The sequence below is a fragment of the Coptis chinensis genome, chromosome 6 (genome assembly GCF_015680905.1).
Source record: "Coptis chinensis isolate HL-2020 chromosome 6, ASM1568090v1, whole genome shotgun sequence".
Classification (NCBI taxonomy): domain Eukaryota; kingdom Viridiplantae; phylum Streptophyta; class Magnoliopsida; order Ranunculales; family Ranunculaceae; genus Coptis; species Coptis chinensis.
Genome location: NC_141461.1, coordinates 99,654,714 through 99,672,296, shown reverse-complemented (window position 1 = coordinate 99,672,296; position 17,583 = coordinate 99,654,714). Strand labels below are relative to the sequence as shown.

The 17,583-nt window shown below is 38.5% G+C and overlaps 1 protein-coding gene, 1 long non-coding RNA gene and 2 pseudogenes across 3 annotated transcripts in view; 3 read left to right on the top strand and 1 right to left on the bottom strand.

Moving 5' to 3' along the window:
- The window catches only part of LOC147496105 (disease resistance protein At4g27190-like), a 99,845-nt pseudogene extending 97,201 nt beyond the window's left edge, over nucleotides 1-2,644 (bottom strand). The window contains exons 1-2 of the transcript XR_015199582.1: nucleotides 2,286-2,644; nucleotides 1,313-1,393 (exon numbers count right to left, since the gene is read on the bottom strand). The product of XR_015199582.1 is annotated as a disease resistance protein At4g27190-like (transcript). The remainder of the gene's footprint in view (nucleotides 1-1,312; nucleotides 1,394-2,285) is intronic.
- A 1,290-nt stretch (nucleotides 2,645-3,934) lies between these two features.
- On the top strand, nucleotides 3,935-4,619 carry LOC147496104 (uncharacterized; annotated as a pseudogene).
- Nucleotides 4,620-9,311: 4,692 nt separating this feature from the next.
- LOC147496103 (uncharacterized) lies at nucleotides 9,312-13,288 on the top strand. The gene is made up of 4 exons (XM_086564876.1): nucleotides 9,312-9,344; nucleotides 12,282-12,398; nucleotides 12,518-12,631; nucleotides 12,722-13,288. The coding sequence occupies exons 2-4, from the start codon at nucleotides 12,353-12,355 to the stop codon at nucleotides 13,156-13,158; spliced, it is 597 nt and encodes a 198-aa protein (XP_086421002.1). The 5' UTR covers nucleotides 9,312-9,344; nucleotides 12,282-12,352; the 3' UTR covers nucleotides 13,159-13,288.
- Nucleotides 13,289-14,508: 1,220 nt separating this feature from the next.
- LOC147496102 (uncharacterized) lies at nucleotides 14,509-16,900 on the top strand. Its single transcript, XR_015197973.1, has 2 exons — nucleotides 14,509-14,880; nucleotides 14,959-16,900. It is a non-coding gene; the product is annotated as an uncharacterized LOC147496102 (long non-coding RNA).
- The last annotated feature ends 683 nt before the right edge of the window (nucleotides 16,901-17,583 follow it).

Sequence of the window (17,583 nt, the reverse complement as noted above, 5' to 3'; positions counted from 1 at the left end):
TTCTGGTGGTTTTCCTTTAGTTGATCGTAAATCGAATTTTAGAAGAATTTGAATGACCTCTTCCCCATGTCCATGTTCAAACTTGTAGAGTTTTCGGATCTGATAATGCAACTCGCCACTCACCAACATCTTTGCTTCTCATAGATCGACCAATTGTGATGATTGCAAGGGCAACCCACAACACTTCGCAACAACTTCTTTTGCAATCTCTTCCACATTAGGAACAACCTTCATCAACATTTACACGAGAATAGCTCCCATGCTTCGTCTTTAAAAAAGTCAACTTTGACATATTTCTCGCACAACATCCGTTTCAATACACTTCCCTTGACCTAGTAGTCAATATTATTTTACACCCATTGTCTTTTTGTGGGTTTAGGAACTCCAAGAGCTTCGTAAATCAAATGCCACCCACATGTCGTCTAGGATAAGCACAAATTTTCCTTTTTCTTTGCAATGCACTTAGCAACATTGACGACCGTATAGCTTCATCTTGTTCAGCAGAAAGATCCAATGCAACTCTCTTTGCAATCTGATTTTGAAGTTTTTGAACATCAACATCTTTAGATACAGTGACCCACAAAACATTTTCAAAACGAATACATTGTTGCACGAAATACAGTTGATGATTGTCTTCATAATGGTGGTTTTTCCCACACCACCCATGCCGTAGACACCAATTTTCTCAAACTCATCACCTACTATATATTCCCAAACCATCTTGAAGTTCTTATCAGCAGTACTACCAATCAGTCTTGTAGTCGGCATCTCCATTCCCAAAAACGTCAAAGACTCTTCTGAGAATCGACTAGCCTCATCTAATAGACCAACCATCTCTTCAGTGAGCTCCAAAATTTGTTTTAGCAATTTCAGTCGTGAACAACAACTAGGCGAACAACAATTTGGTAAAACTTCACTTAGGCATCTCCTTCCCAAGTTGGCTTCCTTGTCCACATCATCTGCCTTATTTATAACATTGTTGGCATTAGTCAACCAATTTTGTGCTTCACTTGTGCGCTTCTTTCCTTGTTCTACCTCTGCAATTCGCAATGTTTCTTCCACCTCCTTTACTCTGGCAATCAGATCTCCTTTTTTGTTTCTCAATGTCTTAATTTCTTCACTTAGACTTTTGACACCCAACTGATTAAGCGCACATGTCAGTACGTTTCCAACTGCTGCTCCAACAACTTCCATACCTGTCATTACAAAACATTGGTTGTTAATTAAAGTGATGAGACATGATAGAGCTATTCCAGTAGGATATATGTAAAATACATAACATTAAGTAAATAGAGAATATGTATAATCTCACTTGTTTGTTTGGGCAGTTGGTTGTTCTCTGAACCTCTAATAACAAGAACCAAAGGAAAACGTTCAAGTACGAACTGGATATCTGCACATTTAAAATCATGTAAAGGTGGAGAATTAGCAGCTAAAAATACAAATCAGTTTTAAGAGATAGTCATCATTGGACTTTATCAGTAGAATTGGTTAGCTCAGATTTCAAATAAGTGATGGATAAAGAGTTTAAGTTTGCAAAACATGGCTATGTTGTTAACCTTTAACAATGAAAGATGATTAAAAAAAAAGAGTAATAATCAAGTGTATAATAGCAATTAACAAGAAAAAGAAAATTTGTAATAAACTGACCTTATATATAATATAATTGATCGAGTGATGTTAAGCTGAGTACTAGTCCAAGATCGGCAAAGAAGTTATGGAAAACTCTCTCTGCTGTTTGTGATGAAATGAAAAAAACCAACAACTCTGTTTCTTCCAACAGTCAATAAAGAGAGAATGTGTGAACCACAAATATATTATCAGGTCTCTACTTTTAGACTATAGATCTATCCTACTTTGCAGGGTCACTGGACAAAAGATCTATCCTACTTTGCAATTGGTTCCTTGTATTTTAGTTATGCTTGCACCATCCCTATCATCAATGATTTAAAGTGTGGACAAAGATCTTTGTCCTTTCATGGCATGTAGGGTAGATGCTGTCCTCGGGCTGGGTCCTTCTATGAATGTATGATATACAGTATGCTTCTCTGAAGGAAAAAAATAATAAAAACTTGTATGTGATAATTTCTAGCTAATTAGTATTTTGTTTGGTGTTATTTCATATATGGCTAATCCATTCGAATTCAAACATGCATGTAACGCGTAAACTAATTTCCGAATAATAATTGCTTGACTAAACTACGTAATTCTGTCCCAAGCTAGGCGCCAAAAAGTCGTGGAAGCGCGCAGCAACAAATTGCTTTGGTTAAGTTGAAGGATCTTACCTAAGAAATCGATAATGAGTCTCCCATCAGTAGCCCGACCAGACGGTTTCTTAAAGTAAGTCATTCCATAAGGAGCAGACTGTGCTGGAAATGCAGCCCAGAAACCACCAGTATCAGAATTAGAGTCACCAAAGTTGAAGATAGCTTTGAACTCACATCTGGCCTCACATTTATAACCCAAGAACACCATTGTCACCACCGACGACAGGGCTAAAACTTGCCCAGTAACAGAAAACCAGCCACTCATTCTCAAAGTATAGATAAATCTCTTCCCGTTAGTGAAGAAGCTGATGGCAAATGAACTTCAATCTGATAAAAGAGATGAAGAGGCCGGTTGCATTAGTTGTTTGTCCGTTGCATGCACGCGTACAAATGTGGATTCCGTATCAACAAATGGATAAAAAGAAAGTTTTCGCTTTAAAGGTGGGCCGTTTTTTCGCATTATTTCACAGACTATTTTTCGAATTTCGTTCTGATATTCCGGCATACTGATTTTCTTGAGTAAAATATAATTAGTTTGAAGAAACCGTGTTTTGTATAATATTAAAAGTGGTTAGTCTCTCTCTTTCTCTCTCATTCATTTGTTTCATGATCATGCATTGTTTTGTAGCTTGGTTACTTGATGCAATTGGTTTCTTTTTTCTGATTTCTTAAACTTAGAGAGTGTAAATGGCCTGGTAAACAGTGTAGCACCAGGGAATCATCCAAATGTGGCACACAATGTTAAAATTGGTTAGTCTCTCTGTCTCTCTCTCATTCATTATTTGTATCATTTTTCTTATTATTCTATTTTTTTTATTTACTTGCTATTATATTTCTCTGTTACTTTGGGTTGTTTACTGATTCATATATTCACCAGAGAGCGAACATAATGGTCTGGGAAACAATGCAGCACCAGAAAATCATCCAAGTCTGACTAATAATGTTAGAACTGTCAATGAGGTTGCCAAATATTGTGGCTGGAGATTTGCGGAGATTCAGTGATTGACATATTTGCATTACCATATATGTTATTAAGATTGAGATTGGCATATATTATGGCCTTGACAGCAATTGCCATATCTATGTATATAATTGTACTTTAGGAATGTGGTTATATTGTCCATATTTAGAATGATATGCAAGCTGCATATATGGTACATATTGTAAGTAATCTTGACTATATAATGCAAGGAATCCCTCACAGGAATCATTCAGCAATTTAGTCTTATAAACTAACATGGTATCGGAGCCTACCTCGTGGGGTTTGTGTTGAATCCTCGGTTTTGGTCTTGTTCGACCTTCAACGGTGTGGGTTTTCTAGCGGTTGGTCGTGGTTTGACAACACTTTGTCAACGTTTGCCCCTCGATACACAGTGGTGTATTTTTATTTTTTCAAGGGCAACATCAATTTGTTTTGTCTACAAGATTTCTTTGTAGTGAAAACTATGACGGGAAAGAATTATGTTGAAGCCTTTTGTGTTAAGTTTCTGAGAAAGAATTATCCCACATGGGAATTCCAGTTCAAGATGTTTCTAAAAGGGAAGGAGCTTTGGGGTCACATTGATGGGTCCTCAAAAGCTCCCGTGAGTCTAGCATCGATCTCGGTGCATGGGAGACGAAGGATGCCACGAATTATTTCTCGGATTTTGGGGTCCATGGAGGCCCAAATGGTGAATAATTTACGCTCTTTTACTACCGCTAAGGAAATGTGGGAGTATTTAAAAAGCGATCTATTATCAAGACAACAATGCACGGCGGTTTCATTTGGAGTTAGAGATCGCTAACTACAATCATGGCACTCTTAATATTGAGCAATACTATTCGGTTTTGAACTTGTGGAGTGAGTACTGGGATCATTCATGATAAGGTCCCAAAGAAACGCCTTTGAAAGCCCTCCAAGATGTTCACGAGATTAGCAAGCGGGACCAGTTTCTTATGAAATTACTACCTGAATTTGAGGTTGCTCGGGCGTGTCCGTTGAATCGTAATCCGGTTCCTTCTCCGGATGTGTGCTTGGGTGAACTTTTGCGTGAGGAACAACGGTTGGCTACTCAAACCGTCATGGGGCGATATATCTTCATCTAATGTGATGATCATTTGCCTATCGCCAAGGGCGGGAACGGTAAAACGCAGTGTTTTTGCTGCAAAGGGTATGGTCACATTGCTCGCAATTGTCCTCAAAAAGTCTGCAATTACTGTAAGGAACCAGGGCATATTATCAAGGAGTGTCCCACACGACCTCAAAACCGGAAAGCTCGTGCTTTTCAAGCTAATGTTCGTGGCCCTCCTTCCACACTCTCGCAGGCTAGCACCGGTCAACCTACTCTTACCGCTAACCGGTTCAACAAATGATTGTTTTCGCCTTGGGATTACAAGGTAAGAGCACTACCGCTTTCTTCTCCCGGGTTTGTTGATTAGGAGCATCCAATCATATGACGGTAGTTGTAATTCTTTTGCACAACATTCGGGCGATATCCGGGACGCAACACATTCGGATAGCTAATGGCGTATTCTCCCGATCACCGCAGTTGGTGATATTGGGTCTTCTTTTAATATTGTTTTTGTCTCTCGGGTTTATCAACTAATCTGATTTGGTTGGTCAATTAGTTGACAATAACGTGATGTGTTTTTCTCCGTGCGGTTGTCTTGTGCGAGGATCGGGGGTCGGGAAGGTGATCGCGAAGGGGCCTAAAGTCGGAAGATTGTTTCCTTTACAGTTTACTATTCCTACTGCTATGTCTTTGGCTTGTATTAGTGTTGGACGTAGGCATGAAATTTGGCATAAAAGATTGGGCCATCCCAATGCTCTAATTTTGTCTCATTTGTTGAAAATTGGTTTATTGGGTAATAAAGATCAGTCTCAGTTTTCTAGTTTGTCCTTTGATTGTGATACTTGTAAACTTGGGAAAAGCAAGACTCTTCCATTTCCAGTTCATGGGAGTCGAGCTGATAAATGTTTTCAGATTATTCATAGTGATATTTGGGGAAAGGCACCCGTCACCTCACATGCTAATTATAAATATTTTGTGACGTTTATTGATGATTTCAGTCGTTACACCTGGATATATTTTCTTCGTTATAAGAGTGAGGCCAGTACTGTTCTTAAGACTTTTGTAGCTTTCATTGAGACACAATTCTCATCCAATATTAAGATTCTGAGGTCCGACAATGGCGGGGAATATTTGTCTCATGACTGTCAGGCTTTCTTGCAAGAAAAGGGTATTCTCTCTCATCGCTCATGTCCAGAAACCCCTCAGCAAAATGGGGTAGCTGAAAGAAAGAATCGTCACTTGTTAGATGTTGTCCGAGTTTTGCTCTTGGAATCTTCAGTTCCGCCCAGATTTTGGGTTGAAGCCCTCTCCACAGCTGTTCACTTGATTAATCGACTTCCTGTTCAACATTTGGATTTTGACTCGCCTCATTTCCGCTTGTACGGTACACATCCTGGCTATGACATGTTACACACTTTTGGGTGTATTTGCTTTGTCCATTTGCCCCGTCATGAACGTCATAAGCTTGTCGCTCAATGCTTGATTGTGCCTTCATGGGTTCTGATCGCTCACAAGGGTTTTGTATGCTATGATGGTGTTGCACATCGGTTTCAGATCTCTCGCAATGTGGTTTTTTGAGACTCAAGATACTTTCAGCAAAGATGTTGTGCATTCTTCGGACTTGGCCCGCTCATTAGTTTTGATGATGGCTCTCGGTCTATCGGCGTTTTAAACCAGTTTGGTTTATCGAGAGACGACGGCCTCTCCAGCCCTACGCCTCCCCGACCCATTGCTTGGATCGGAACGGCCTCTAGCCCCTCCGCCCCTGATCCCGTTCCAGATTCTGATGCTCTTAGACGATCCTCTCGCATTACTCGTCCTCCTGATTGGTATGGCTTCTCTGCAGCCTTATCTCATATTACAGTTCCTAATTCTTATTCTGAAGCAGTTACCCAACCATGTTGGGTGAAGGCTATGCAAGAGGAATTACAAGCTCTTCAGGAGAATCACACCTGGGATATTGTTTCATGTCCTACTAGCATCAAACCCATTGGCTGTAAATGGGTTTATTCTATTAAGTTTCGCTCTGATGGATCACTTGATCGCTATAAGGCCCGGTTGGTGGCTCTTGGGAATCGTCAAAAATATGGCGTGAATTATGAGGAAACCTTTGCCCCGGTTGCCAAAACAACGACAGTTCGCACAGTTCTTGCCATAGCTGCCTCTAAGGGATGGCCTTTACGGCAGATGGATGTCAAGAACGCTTTTTTGCATGGCGACCTTAAGGAAGAGATTTATATGACACCCCCTGGGTCTCTTTCTTTGCCCCTTTTCGATGTCGCCGTAAGCTAAAAGCCGCTTTATGGATTGAAACAAGCTCCTCGCGTGCCGGTTTGACAAGTTTCGTTCCACTCTTCTAGGTTTTCGTTTACTTTCGTGAGTATGATTGATTCTCTCTTCATCTCTCGCAACCAAGGTAATCGTGGATTCTTCTAGTCTATGTGGATGATATTGTTATTACTAGGATCGACTCACGGATTGATATCTCATCTTCAAGACCGTCTTAAGGAGTCTTTTCATATGAAGGATTTGGGTCCGTTACAATATTTCTTAGGTCTTGAGGTGCTTTCAAGTCCAGGCGGGACTTACTTGCATCAAAGATAAGTATATGGAGGAGTTGATTCTCTTTGGCCGGTCTTCGGGATGGTAGATCGGTTGATACTCCTTTGGAGGTGAATGTGAAGTATCGCCAAAGAGGAGGGTGATCTTCTTTATGATCCTTCTTTGTATCGCCGGTTGGTGGGTAGTTTGAATTATCTCACTATTACACGACTCGATATCTCTTTTTTGCCGTTCAGCAAAGTCCGCGCGCTTTATGCACGCTCCACGGCACCTACACTTGGCTGCGGTTCGTCGCATTATTCGTTACTTATTGGGTACTCGATAGGGTCTCTTCTTTCCCGCCAATTCTCCCCTTGATTTGGTGGGGTATAGTGATGCCGATTGGGTGGGTGTGCAGATACCGTCGCCGACATCGGTTGGTGTATGTTTCTTGGGCGGCTCTCATTTCGGGCGCAAGAAGAAGTGGTCGTGTGTCTAAATCTTCCAATCGAATCGAGTATCGTGCTATGTCTTTCGCCTGCTCTGAAATTGTTTGGCCGGGGTCTTCTGGCGGAGCTTGGTTGTCCACGATTAGAGCCTACTCCACTTCATCCGACAACACTAGTGCCATTCAAATTATCGCTAACCCCGTGGTTCCATGAGCGCACTAAGCACATAGAAGTGGATTGCCATTCTATACATTGATGCTTATGATGATCGTGATTATCACACTTCCGCGATATCACAACGGATCTTTGATCTGCCGATGTGTTTACCAAGGCGATGACTCGACAACGACACCAGTTTCTTGTTAGCAAATTGATGCTTTTTGATCGACCAGCATCAATTTGAGGGAGGATGTCAATGAGGTTGCCAAATATTGTGGCTGGAGATTTGCGGAGATTCAGTGATTGACATATTTGCATTACCATATATGTTATTAAGATTGAGATTGGCATATATTATGGCCTTGACAGCAATTGCCATATCTATGTATATAATTGTACTTTAGGAATGTGGTTATATTGTCCATATTTAGAATGATATGCAAGCTGCATATATGGTACATATTGTAAGTAATCTTGACTATATAATGCAAGGAATCCCTCACAGGAATCATTCAGCAATTTAGTCTTATAAACTAACAAGAACAGGTTAGTCTTATTCTTAGACACGCCAAGAAACCTTCTTGGTAATATGAGTCTGTAGTTTGTCAGTTAAGTGTGGGCGAGTGATTGTCTTTTAATCTTTATGCATATTGTAGGTATGACGTCCTCGTAAGAATTCTAAATTTAGATCATCTTATATATTGGGATTTAGCGAACACAAACGCCTTTGTTCGTGCTTTTCTAATGAAATGTAGAAACACAACTTTGATGCATTTGTTTCTTGATGGTTATAGTTCTTGCCTTCTTGGTCTTTATTTCGATATCTCACAAATGAATGCAGAGTGGCATGCTTTATACACCACACACAAAAACTCAAAAAACGAAAAAGTATCATGATGGTTTCCACGACTTTCGGTTGGCGTTTCCCAAAGGAAGCGGGTTAGTTCAGATTATTTACGATTTATCGTGATCTGTATATTTGTTGTTTTCATTGGGCATTGCCACCAAAGGTCTTTATAAAGTGATGAAACAATTCCCCGGAGCACTAGCTATCATAGTTTGTCTTTCAATTCCGTTCAATCATTCTCGCGATTGAGAATTGTTTCGTAATCTCGCATGTCGGCCGTATCTTGGGTAGGCCCCACTAACCGATTGGGCGGGGATGCGTTCCCTAGTTTTGATCTAGGATTTTAATCTTGGATTGAGCTTCAAAGTTTTCGATTTTGTTCAGGTTTAAAATTGAAACCCGATTGACAACATGGACGGCTCAGCCAAGGTGTTCTCGCTACTTGTACAAATATATGCAGACCACAAGAATAGATTGAAAAAGTTATAATAACTCACTTTTCGTTCTATTCTACCCCTCCCCGCCTCTTTTCATCAGCAGTTGATTTGCTATCGGAAACTCTCACTATTATAGTTGATGGACTTTCTCGTAATAATGATATCGATTATAATCAAGAGTTGAGTTTCATTATAGAGTTGAAGAGTTAACTCTTGGGGCGGTTAAAATTGCAATATGGACCGAAGTTCTAGTCTTCCATAACTTATTCACTAGAATCTTATAGAAAACAAATTAAGGCTATACTACCAGATTATCTTGGCGAGGTCATGATAATTGTTGTTTGAGGTTCTCGTTGACGATATCCGGTGGAGTGTTGGATCAAATTTTTGTTGAACTGTTAAGATGAAGTACCTACGCCTACATTCCCCCCTTCTTCTTCGATCACCTATTTTATCAGTCACTTTGTTAAGTAAAGATGGAACTGTTCCGAAAGTAAGTAGTACCGAAGTTTTCGTAAGATGTCGAATCGGGAGTAAGCTTGAGCTAACGTGTCATCCGGTCGAGATTGGGGAGGCGATACTTTTGGAAGGAGGTATCAACTTCTTTGTGATATCAAGCTTTTGGACTCATACGTTTTACAATATTTGCTAGCTAGCTTGTCACAGCCCGATTTTCTAAACAATTAAAAAAATGAATATTTGAAATATAAATATCTCAAACGTCATTCGATTCAATTGTCTAAAAACCCAGGCTATGACGGGGTGGATACAACACATGTCAAAACCTAAAACCTACATCATAAAGAATCTTAACAACAAAAATAATCTCTAAACTTCTCTTTATTACTTTATAAAAGTCTATCTTCCATCCCAATACAAACATAAACAAATTCTAAGAATAACAATTTTCAACATCGTACTCTCATGTCATATAAATATGTCAACTCACGTTATTATATCTTTCCAAAAAAGATCAGACCTAATAAAAGAACTAACGGACTGCTCCAGACAAGAATCCAAATCACACGCCGTGGTTCCACTGCCTTCCACCTATGTTCTCAAGAACACACCCACGTTGTCAAAACAAAACAAACATTGGTCAGCAAAATGGAATTTGCTGGTATGAGTAGACTAACCACATATAAACATTATCATACTTTAATTATCCAAACAATCACTTTATATTTTTCCATAACTTAATTATTCACAGCTTGGAAGACAAGTAGTTTCGTCATTTCAACCGGTATAGTTTCTTCTCAAGCAAGACTTCCATCTTATTAACTCATTCTAATAATTTGTACCTTAGGTCATTCCCGCTACATTCAAGGAATACCCAACCTTACATTCCCGTACACTCAAGGAATACAACTAACCCGCAAGGCGAATATCTTAGTTCCTCTCTAGGGCAGTCCAAACAATCTGGTCATTCATGGCACATTCAATGAATACCCACCTAACATATGACATCATCAGTCATAAAATCTCATTTTTCAAAACTTGAGGCGTGGAGAGATTCAAAATTTTAAAAGGGTGTGGTAAACTGTTTACGCATTATAGAATTTTATTGCATATATTATTTCAGAGAACGGAGGAGTATCTTGTTTCTTGTATTATTGTTTACGCGTTATTAATCAAATTGATGTCTAAGTGTCATAGCGCCGTATATCATAAGAGATTGAAATATCACATAATAGTTAATACACGTACACACGTATATATATACAGATTTTAGCCTAAAGTCAAGCACCTATCCCAATAGACTTAATCATAGCCAAGTCAAAGGTCTTTATGGCTATGTCTCTTAGTATATAAATCTTGTCACGTGTCTAAAATACGCCATATCAACGTCAAATCTTTATTAGATAAAAACAAACCAATTTATGCAGGCTTCCGTAATATTTTAGCATTTGATTTGTCCATACAATTTACAACATAAAACGTAGCACAATTAAACAGTCAAAAGTCCACAATCAAAGTCCAAACCAAAGCCCAAAGGTCTAACTATTTAAAGACCCAATTTGGATCTATATTAAGTCCTATGGACTGACCCAAAACAATATTAGAAACTGGCTCAAAGAAATCACAACTTAGTTTCGGCCCAACCAAACAAAATAGAACTGGCCCAAGCAAACAAATAGAACTGGCCCAAAAGAAACAAATTAAGGCCCAAGACAAAAGATTAATTTTGGCCCAACAACTAACAAACTAAGGCCCAAAACAGAAATAGATTTCGGCCCAACAACTAAACCACCTAAGGCCCAAGCCCAACCAAACACATGAATAGTATCGTCTTACCAGCCACCACCGGCTCGAATCCCGGCCACCACCATCTCACTTCCTCATTCCAGCGGTTTTGCCCCTTGCTAAAAACCCTATCCTTTTTACAAAAGCACCAACTAGATTTATTAACTCAATCTCCTACCTCCAAACTAGATCTGGATAAATTCCCACCGCCATTAACAGCTTGTTCAAGAGCTTCCCCACTTCACAACACTCGATCCCATCCCCTACAATCAATCCTCCTAATCCCATCACCAACAACCCATTCAAAAACATAACCCAAAACCCAAACAACAAAGTTTAATTTAAACTGGGCGGTTTCTGGTCGCCGCCATTAACAACCATTTGGGAGCTTCGACAGCACCATCAACGATTCTAAACCCGACATTCATCCCCTTACTACCACTAATCTTAAATCAACAAAAACAACAATAACAGTCCACACATAAATGTTTACTGGCGAGTTCTTAGTGCCGCCATTAACAACCTCCAGAGTTCGAACAGTTTCAACAAATCAACCTCCAGAGTTTTTGTAATGCTACCATTTAACAAGTTTTAACCACGACAACTAACAATAATAATATCGACAAAAGAATGCACAGAAAACATGAGCGGAAGCCTTAGACATGATAATTAGACCGTGAAATAGAAAACTAATCTACTCACTTTTAGCGCGCTCCGACTATCAACCAGCTACCAGGAAAAATCTTCATTTTCTGCCGTCAGTAAAACCCCATCTTTTCTGTATAAAAGTTCTCGGTGTCTTTCCCCAAAAACTCTCCGTGAGAAACCCTATTTTTTTTTTTTTATGTTTTTAAAACCTCTCCGAAAAAAACAAGGGTTGAAACTTATCTAGTTACTTACGGGACTTTTATCCCTAAGCTGATAGTTATCCTATATCTTGTTTTACTTAATAATAATAATATTATCATCATTATTATTATTATACTATGAAAAATGAAAAGAAAAAAATACGGGATGTTATATAGCTAGTTGCAGGTGCTGATTAGCAAAGTCGGTAAAACCTTTGGGTGATGATACTGGAGGGTCAAGGGCAAGATCAAAAGTTCTCGATCTCATTTAAAACAGGCTTGCCAATAAAATAAAAAATACATTTGCTAGTCTATAAATCTGCTTGACGCATGCAAAATGACTTTATGCATGTTGAAAGTATAGAATTGATATTTGTATTCCCATTACTTTACTTTTGTTGGCTGGCAATTCATAACTCTTTTGTTTTGATATTGAAGGAGACATCCAAAATGCCAACTCTTTAGGCACATCATTGGCCTCATGTCCTACCATCTCTACTGTTGATAGGATGAAGTTGAACTCTAGTGACAGAAGAAACAAGACCAAGTCATATGGTTTGTCCAATGCCTCACAATGCTTTTATCACTTGCAGCTGCTCTCAACTCTTAAGCTATGATTACCTTTTTTACTGGTTTTACTTTTGACATTAAATGCATGTGTCATGGACGCACAGGACCTCCAAATAATACATCTTCAGGTAAAGATTTGGGTTTATATCCTAAAAGCTTTAATGTAGATAAGGACAAGTTCAGCCAAAGTGGTACTAGAACAGATCCAATACGTGATGGTTTGTCTGCTTCCACAAATTTTCAAGCATTATATAGCGAGATAAGTTTGCGTGTGATATTGGTGTAATAGCAAGTTCCTGTTTTTGCAGCCCACCAAATCTTATTCACTCTTAAAAGGCCAATGAAGGAGGGTATGCCCCCGGCAAAAGAGGCTATTGTGCAGCAGATCGGTTCTTCCCAAGATTCAGATTTAGGTGAGTTTGGTAATCAGGATTTACTTGGCCAAGATGCGTTCGAGCTGAATTTAATGAGGAGAAGCGTAATACACATCCCTGATGGTAATCCAGAAAATTATAACGTAGGCAGTAATGCCCAAGTGGTTACTGAGGTTTCACAATCAGAATGTTTTGAAAAGCTTCCTGCGTCAGGTCCCCATAATGGAGGTGTTGATTTACCATTACCAAGTTTGGTTGGATCGGACTCTTGCCCTGAAGATCCTGAAAGAAAGAACTGCAAGGAACTTAAGAGCAAAGGAAAAGAACAAGTGGACAAGAATGATTTCCCTAGTTTTGATCTAGGATTTTAACCATGCATTGAACATACTTTTATGACCCAGGTCAACTTTTCTGTGATATTACATTACATGAAAAATATGTATATTACTTGTGCAATAACAAGTTAGAAGTGATACGAAAATAAAATTTCCTTTTAGAATCTATGTTTTCTGATATCAGCGAAACATAACACAGTTGATGTTAAGATTACTGCAGCTTCTCTTGTGGTTGTTTTGCACAACTTATGCATGACTTGCAAACTCTAATTAGCTACAGGGATAAGTTGAAGGTTTTGTTCTCTGATCCAAAGACAGCACTAGTATCAACTATCTTAATCTCAGTCTTAGACTCTTCCGTGAAGTGGGGTGGACAGAAGAAATTCAGTGACAGACTAACAGGTATGTCTTACTTTTTGTGGAAGTTTGACTTTTGCTACTTTCATTTCTTAGGCACAAAATAGCCCTGAAATTCCCTCTGTCACAAGTTACTGAATAAAGTAGGGATGGAATCACATATACATTTACTCTTCCAGTACAATGAAGACATGAGACAGAGACATCTTCCCGAAGTTTCTTTGATTAGATCCATGCAACATTTAACATTTCCTTTGTCGATTCTTGATTTCTGTATGAACTTGGGTATTTTCATGACTTCCTAAATTTCACTGAAAAGTCCTAGTGCAACATCCTAGCTGGGACAATCGGACTCGGGAGACTTTCCTAACTCTTAACTAGATACACCCCAGTTCCACAGTTGAACTGGACTGCAACCACTATACTGCTGTCAAAACCATTACCACCAGGTCATGGCGATTACTTCACTGTAGAAAGTCTTCAACATGACTATATATGTTAAGTCGTCATCGAGTCCCCATCTTTGCTCAAATCCACTACTCTCCGTCGAACATCCCATATCTATGATTGCACAAAAACTCTTTTTCTAAAATGGAGTAAAACTAAGAAACCCTTTGTTTAGTACTTTAGTCTGCCATTAAAATGAGGAGAGATCAAGAAAAACTAGGATTTTGTGAGAGAAATAGGGGATTTTGGAGGGGAAATTAGATTTTTTTCTGTGCTCAACGTCCCTCCACTTTTTTTTTTTTTTTTTTTTTTTTTCCCTTTTTATTTCTCTTGTTTATTATAAACTTTTGTATCTAGTCTGCATTGTTAAATGTCATTTGTCCATCAGTCTATAATTGGTCTCATCATTTTTTTTTACTCATTTTGTACACTCATATCATCATATGTGGGATTTGAGATTGCTAGGGAATTTATGCACCTATACTGTGTTTCTTATTAAGTTCTGCGATGCACTCTCTGTCACTGAATTAAGTTCGATAAAAGTTGGCCTTCCATACTCGGTGATCTCTGCATGTCGGGCGCACTTGCATAGTTGCATGCAGTTGATGCACACTCTGAGCTATTACTGTGTTACAGTTAAAAATGTTCTGTAGGAAGTTACAATTGACTTGTGGTGACCTGTATCCAATTGACTTGTCGATTTTGTATATTCTTGAACAAAATTTTCATCGCATTTCAATAATTTAATCACCGGATTAACATTCAACAGCAAAGACTAGAGCAGTTGCAACTTGAGTCTATGAATACATCAAAATCGAACTTGATAATGGGGTGATATGATATGAAGTGCTTTCATCAGGGAACAATGCTCTCTACAAAGGGTTGAATGACGTACCAATTTTTCGGGTTAATCTCCAAAGATCTTAGTTGCTGCAGCTGGACATCGTAAACATGGTGCCCATTTCCAACCTTTAAGATCAAGATTCTTCCATTTTCAAGAGTTGCAGAGTTGCTACAACATAAATTTCTTAGTGGAAAAATACCTGCAGGCAATACCAGTAGAATTAATGAATGTGATTCCAGTTGACAGAGTATATAAACCTTGACTCCTTTTCGTACGAGGCAGTTGGAGGCTTGGAGCAGCTGACCAGTGACAGGATTACAAACGCACATTTTCCTAGTAGTACTAAATTAACCATTACAACTACTAATCACAAACTTTATGGTGTTAGGATCAATACATAAATCCTTCACAGTAACCTCTTCATTTTTAATTTGTTTAATCTTAGGATCATAGATTCTGGGGCCAATATATTTCGGAAATGCGATCAAACTAAGATTAGATTGACAACAGTGAAAATGAGCGTTAATGAAAGATGAGCTGCTAATTAAATTGTACGGTTGTACTACAGTTTGCATTCATACCTCAAAGGCTCAAACTGATTAAGTTCACGCCCATGAAGTCTTGTAAATATGTTAAAGAAGAAATCTTCCCTGGCACAACCAAATCACTTTTCTTCTAGTTGAAGATGTTCAAATCTTCAAGATTATTCTGATTTTCCATCATCAATTCATCTTCTATTTAGTTTTGTAGGTTTGTGGGAGGCATTGTAGTTTTGGATTTGATACAACAAGCGAAAGTGGAAGGAAACTTGATTGGAAGAACATCAATTAATCTAGCCAGTTCAAATTTACAATCTAATCTCTACAAAAGCTAAAATCTATTATCTCCAAAAGAAAACAATCAAACTCAACTACCACGGAAAAAAGAGGGTGCTAATTGGAAGCCCCTTAGCGTTTACATAAATAAATATAAGAGGACACTGCCACCTTGGCCCTCGTTCAAGCATTAGGGAGCAAACACCCTTATCCTTGCTGAAATAGTGAAATCCCCAACCACACCCTCAACCTCGACAAGGAGATCTGAATCTGCTTCAGCCATAGTTGGGAACTCCGTCTTATACTCTCATCCAATGATTTTCCATTACTCAAAACTTGCACCTTAAACTTTTCATGGATTGCATGCCCCACACCAGGTTCATTTACTAACAAGTCTTAACACTTTTCTGCTTCTTGTTCCACGGATTCAAGCTGTTGCAGTCCGACGCTATCAACTTTGATGTCCTCCAATCCTCCAGAGTCTTTGTGAGACAAGGCTCTTCATTTCTACAACCGTGCACATACCCACCACCACCTTTAATTGTCTAAGATGATAATAACCGTGCAGCCATTTGATGCATATTTGTCCTTCCATTGCCTTTTGAATCTGCGTCAGTAAATGTCTATAGCAAGACAGCAATGAGAATATATAACAAACAGATATAAGGTAAGTGTACAATTCGAGAGAGAGCAGATGACCTTATCCACGATTGTTTCGACAACATCCTCAGTGAGGGCCAGATCAGACTCGATCAAAAGAGCCAACACCATCTCCTTTAACTGAAACATACAACAAAAGTTACATAGGTTTAAGAATCAGATTCTTACACATTGAAATGTTGTATGCCTTGTATAATTTGGTCTGAACGTCTGATGTCTTCTTATATTCAGTCATGTGGTATGCCCTTTGTGACTCATTATGAATGACCCTTTGTTGCACATACAAAATTGAAAAGTATTGGTCGAAGACTTCTCATCATTTCATTATAAGTTGAGACATTTGTTCAATCACGAACTTTTCTAAGCATATAAATTTGGTCTTGAACACCCGAAATGAAATGCTTAAAATTTTCAATTGATTATTTACCAATCAGTCAGAATTATACTGTATGGCTCCCCAAAGTCAGTGGGATCAAAACTGTGTTAAACATAGTCGATAACATGATATGATATTTACTAGATTTTAAGATCACATATTCCCATCTCTAAATCCATATCTGATATCTCTAGTTCAATATTCTGCATGATAACATGTGTCTTGTGTACTATAACATGCTTCTTGATAAGTCAAGCACATACATACGGAATAAATGGAGAGAACCTGAATGATATATATACTAAATCACCTCCTCACGTTCAAGTAACCCAGTCTGCGTTAGATCATATAGTCGAAATGCAACTACACAAAGAATTTACCAAAGTGTGATCAACAAATTAAAGGATACAGTGGAAAGGTGGGCAGTTTTTTGAGTAACTGATTACCAGTAGAATCTAGTACATTAATATGAGATCATGGATATAAGTGTAAGTAATGAGAATCAATTCTTACATGCAACTTTCATCTCCAGTGGAGCGTTGGGATGAAAGATGCCCAATGACCTAATAAATTCCCCGGATTCAATAACACCATTGCGCTTCACATCAAACAAATCCAAAACCGTAATTTAAAACTTAAAACTTAAAACAACGACGGATATATAAAAAAGGGGATCGAAAGTTAAAGACCGATTCACGGTGTACATGGAAAATATAGGTCAAACACTTGTTCATTGAACCGCTCGGGTATAATAAATTTTCATAATTACTTCTTGTCAGTGGTAATCTATCTCTAAGAGTTAAAAGGGAACTAGCAAAGCCCATCAAGTAAACATGGCAAAGAACTTCACCATTAGTAAACCTATAGCCATTGATTCATTAGTTGAACAACAAATTATTTAAAAATCTTTAAAAACTCCATACTAGTGAGGAACATAAGATGCATTAGTTGTATAATGAGTA

What these genes read in the sequence shown, in the direction of transcription:
- LOC147496103 (XM_086564876.1), top strand. Translation starts at nt 12,353, where the DNA reads ATGAAGTTGAACTCTAGTGACAGAAGAAACAAGACCAAGTCATATG. An exon ending in AAACAAGACCAAGTCATATG is followed by an intron (nt 12,399 to 12,517) that starts GTTTGTCCAATG and finishes ATGGACGCACAG; the next exon opens with GACCTCCAAATAATACATCT. An exon ending in AACAGATCCAATACGTGATG is followed by an intron (nt 12,632 to 12,721) that starts GTTTGTCTGCTT and finishes CTGTTTTTGCAG; the next exon opens with CCCACCAAATCTTATTCACT.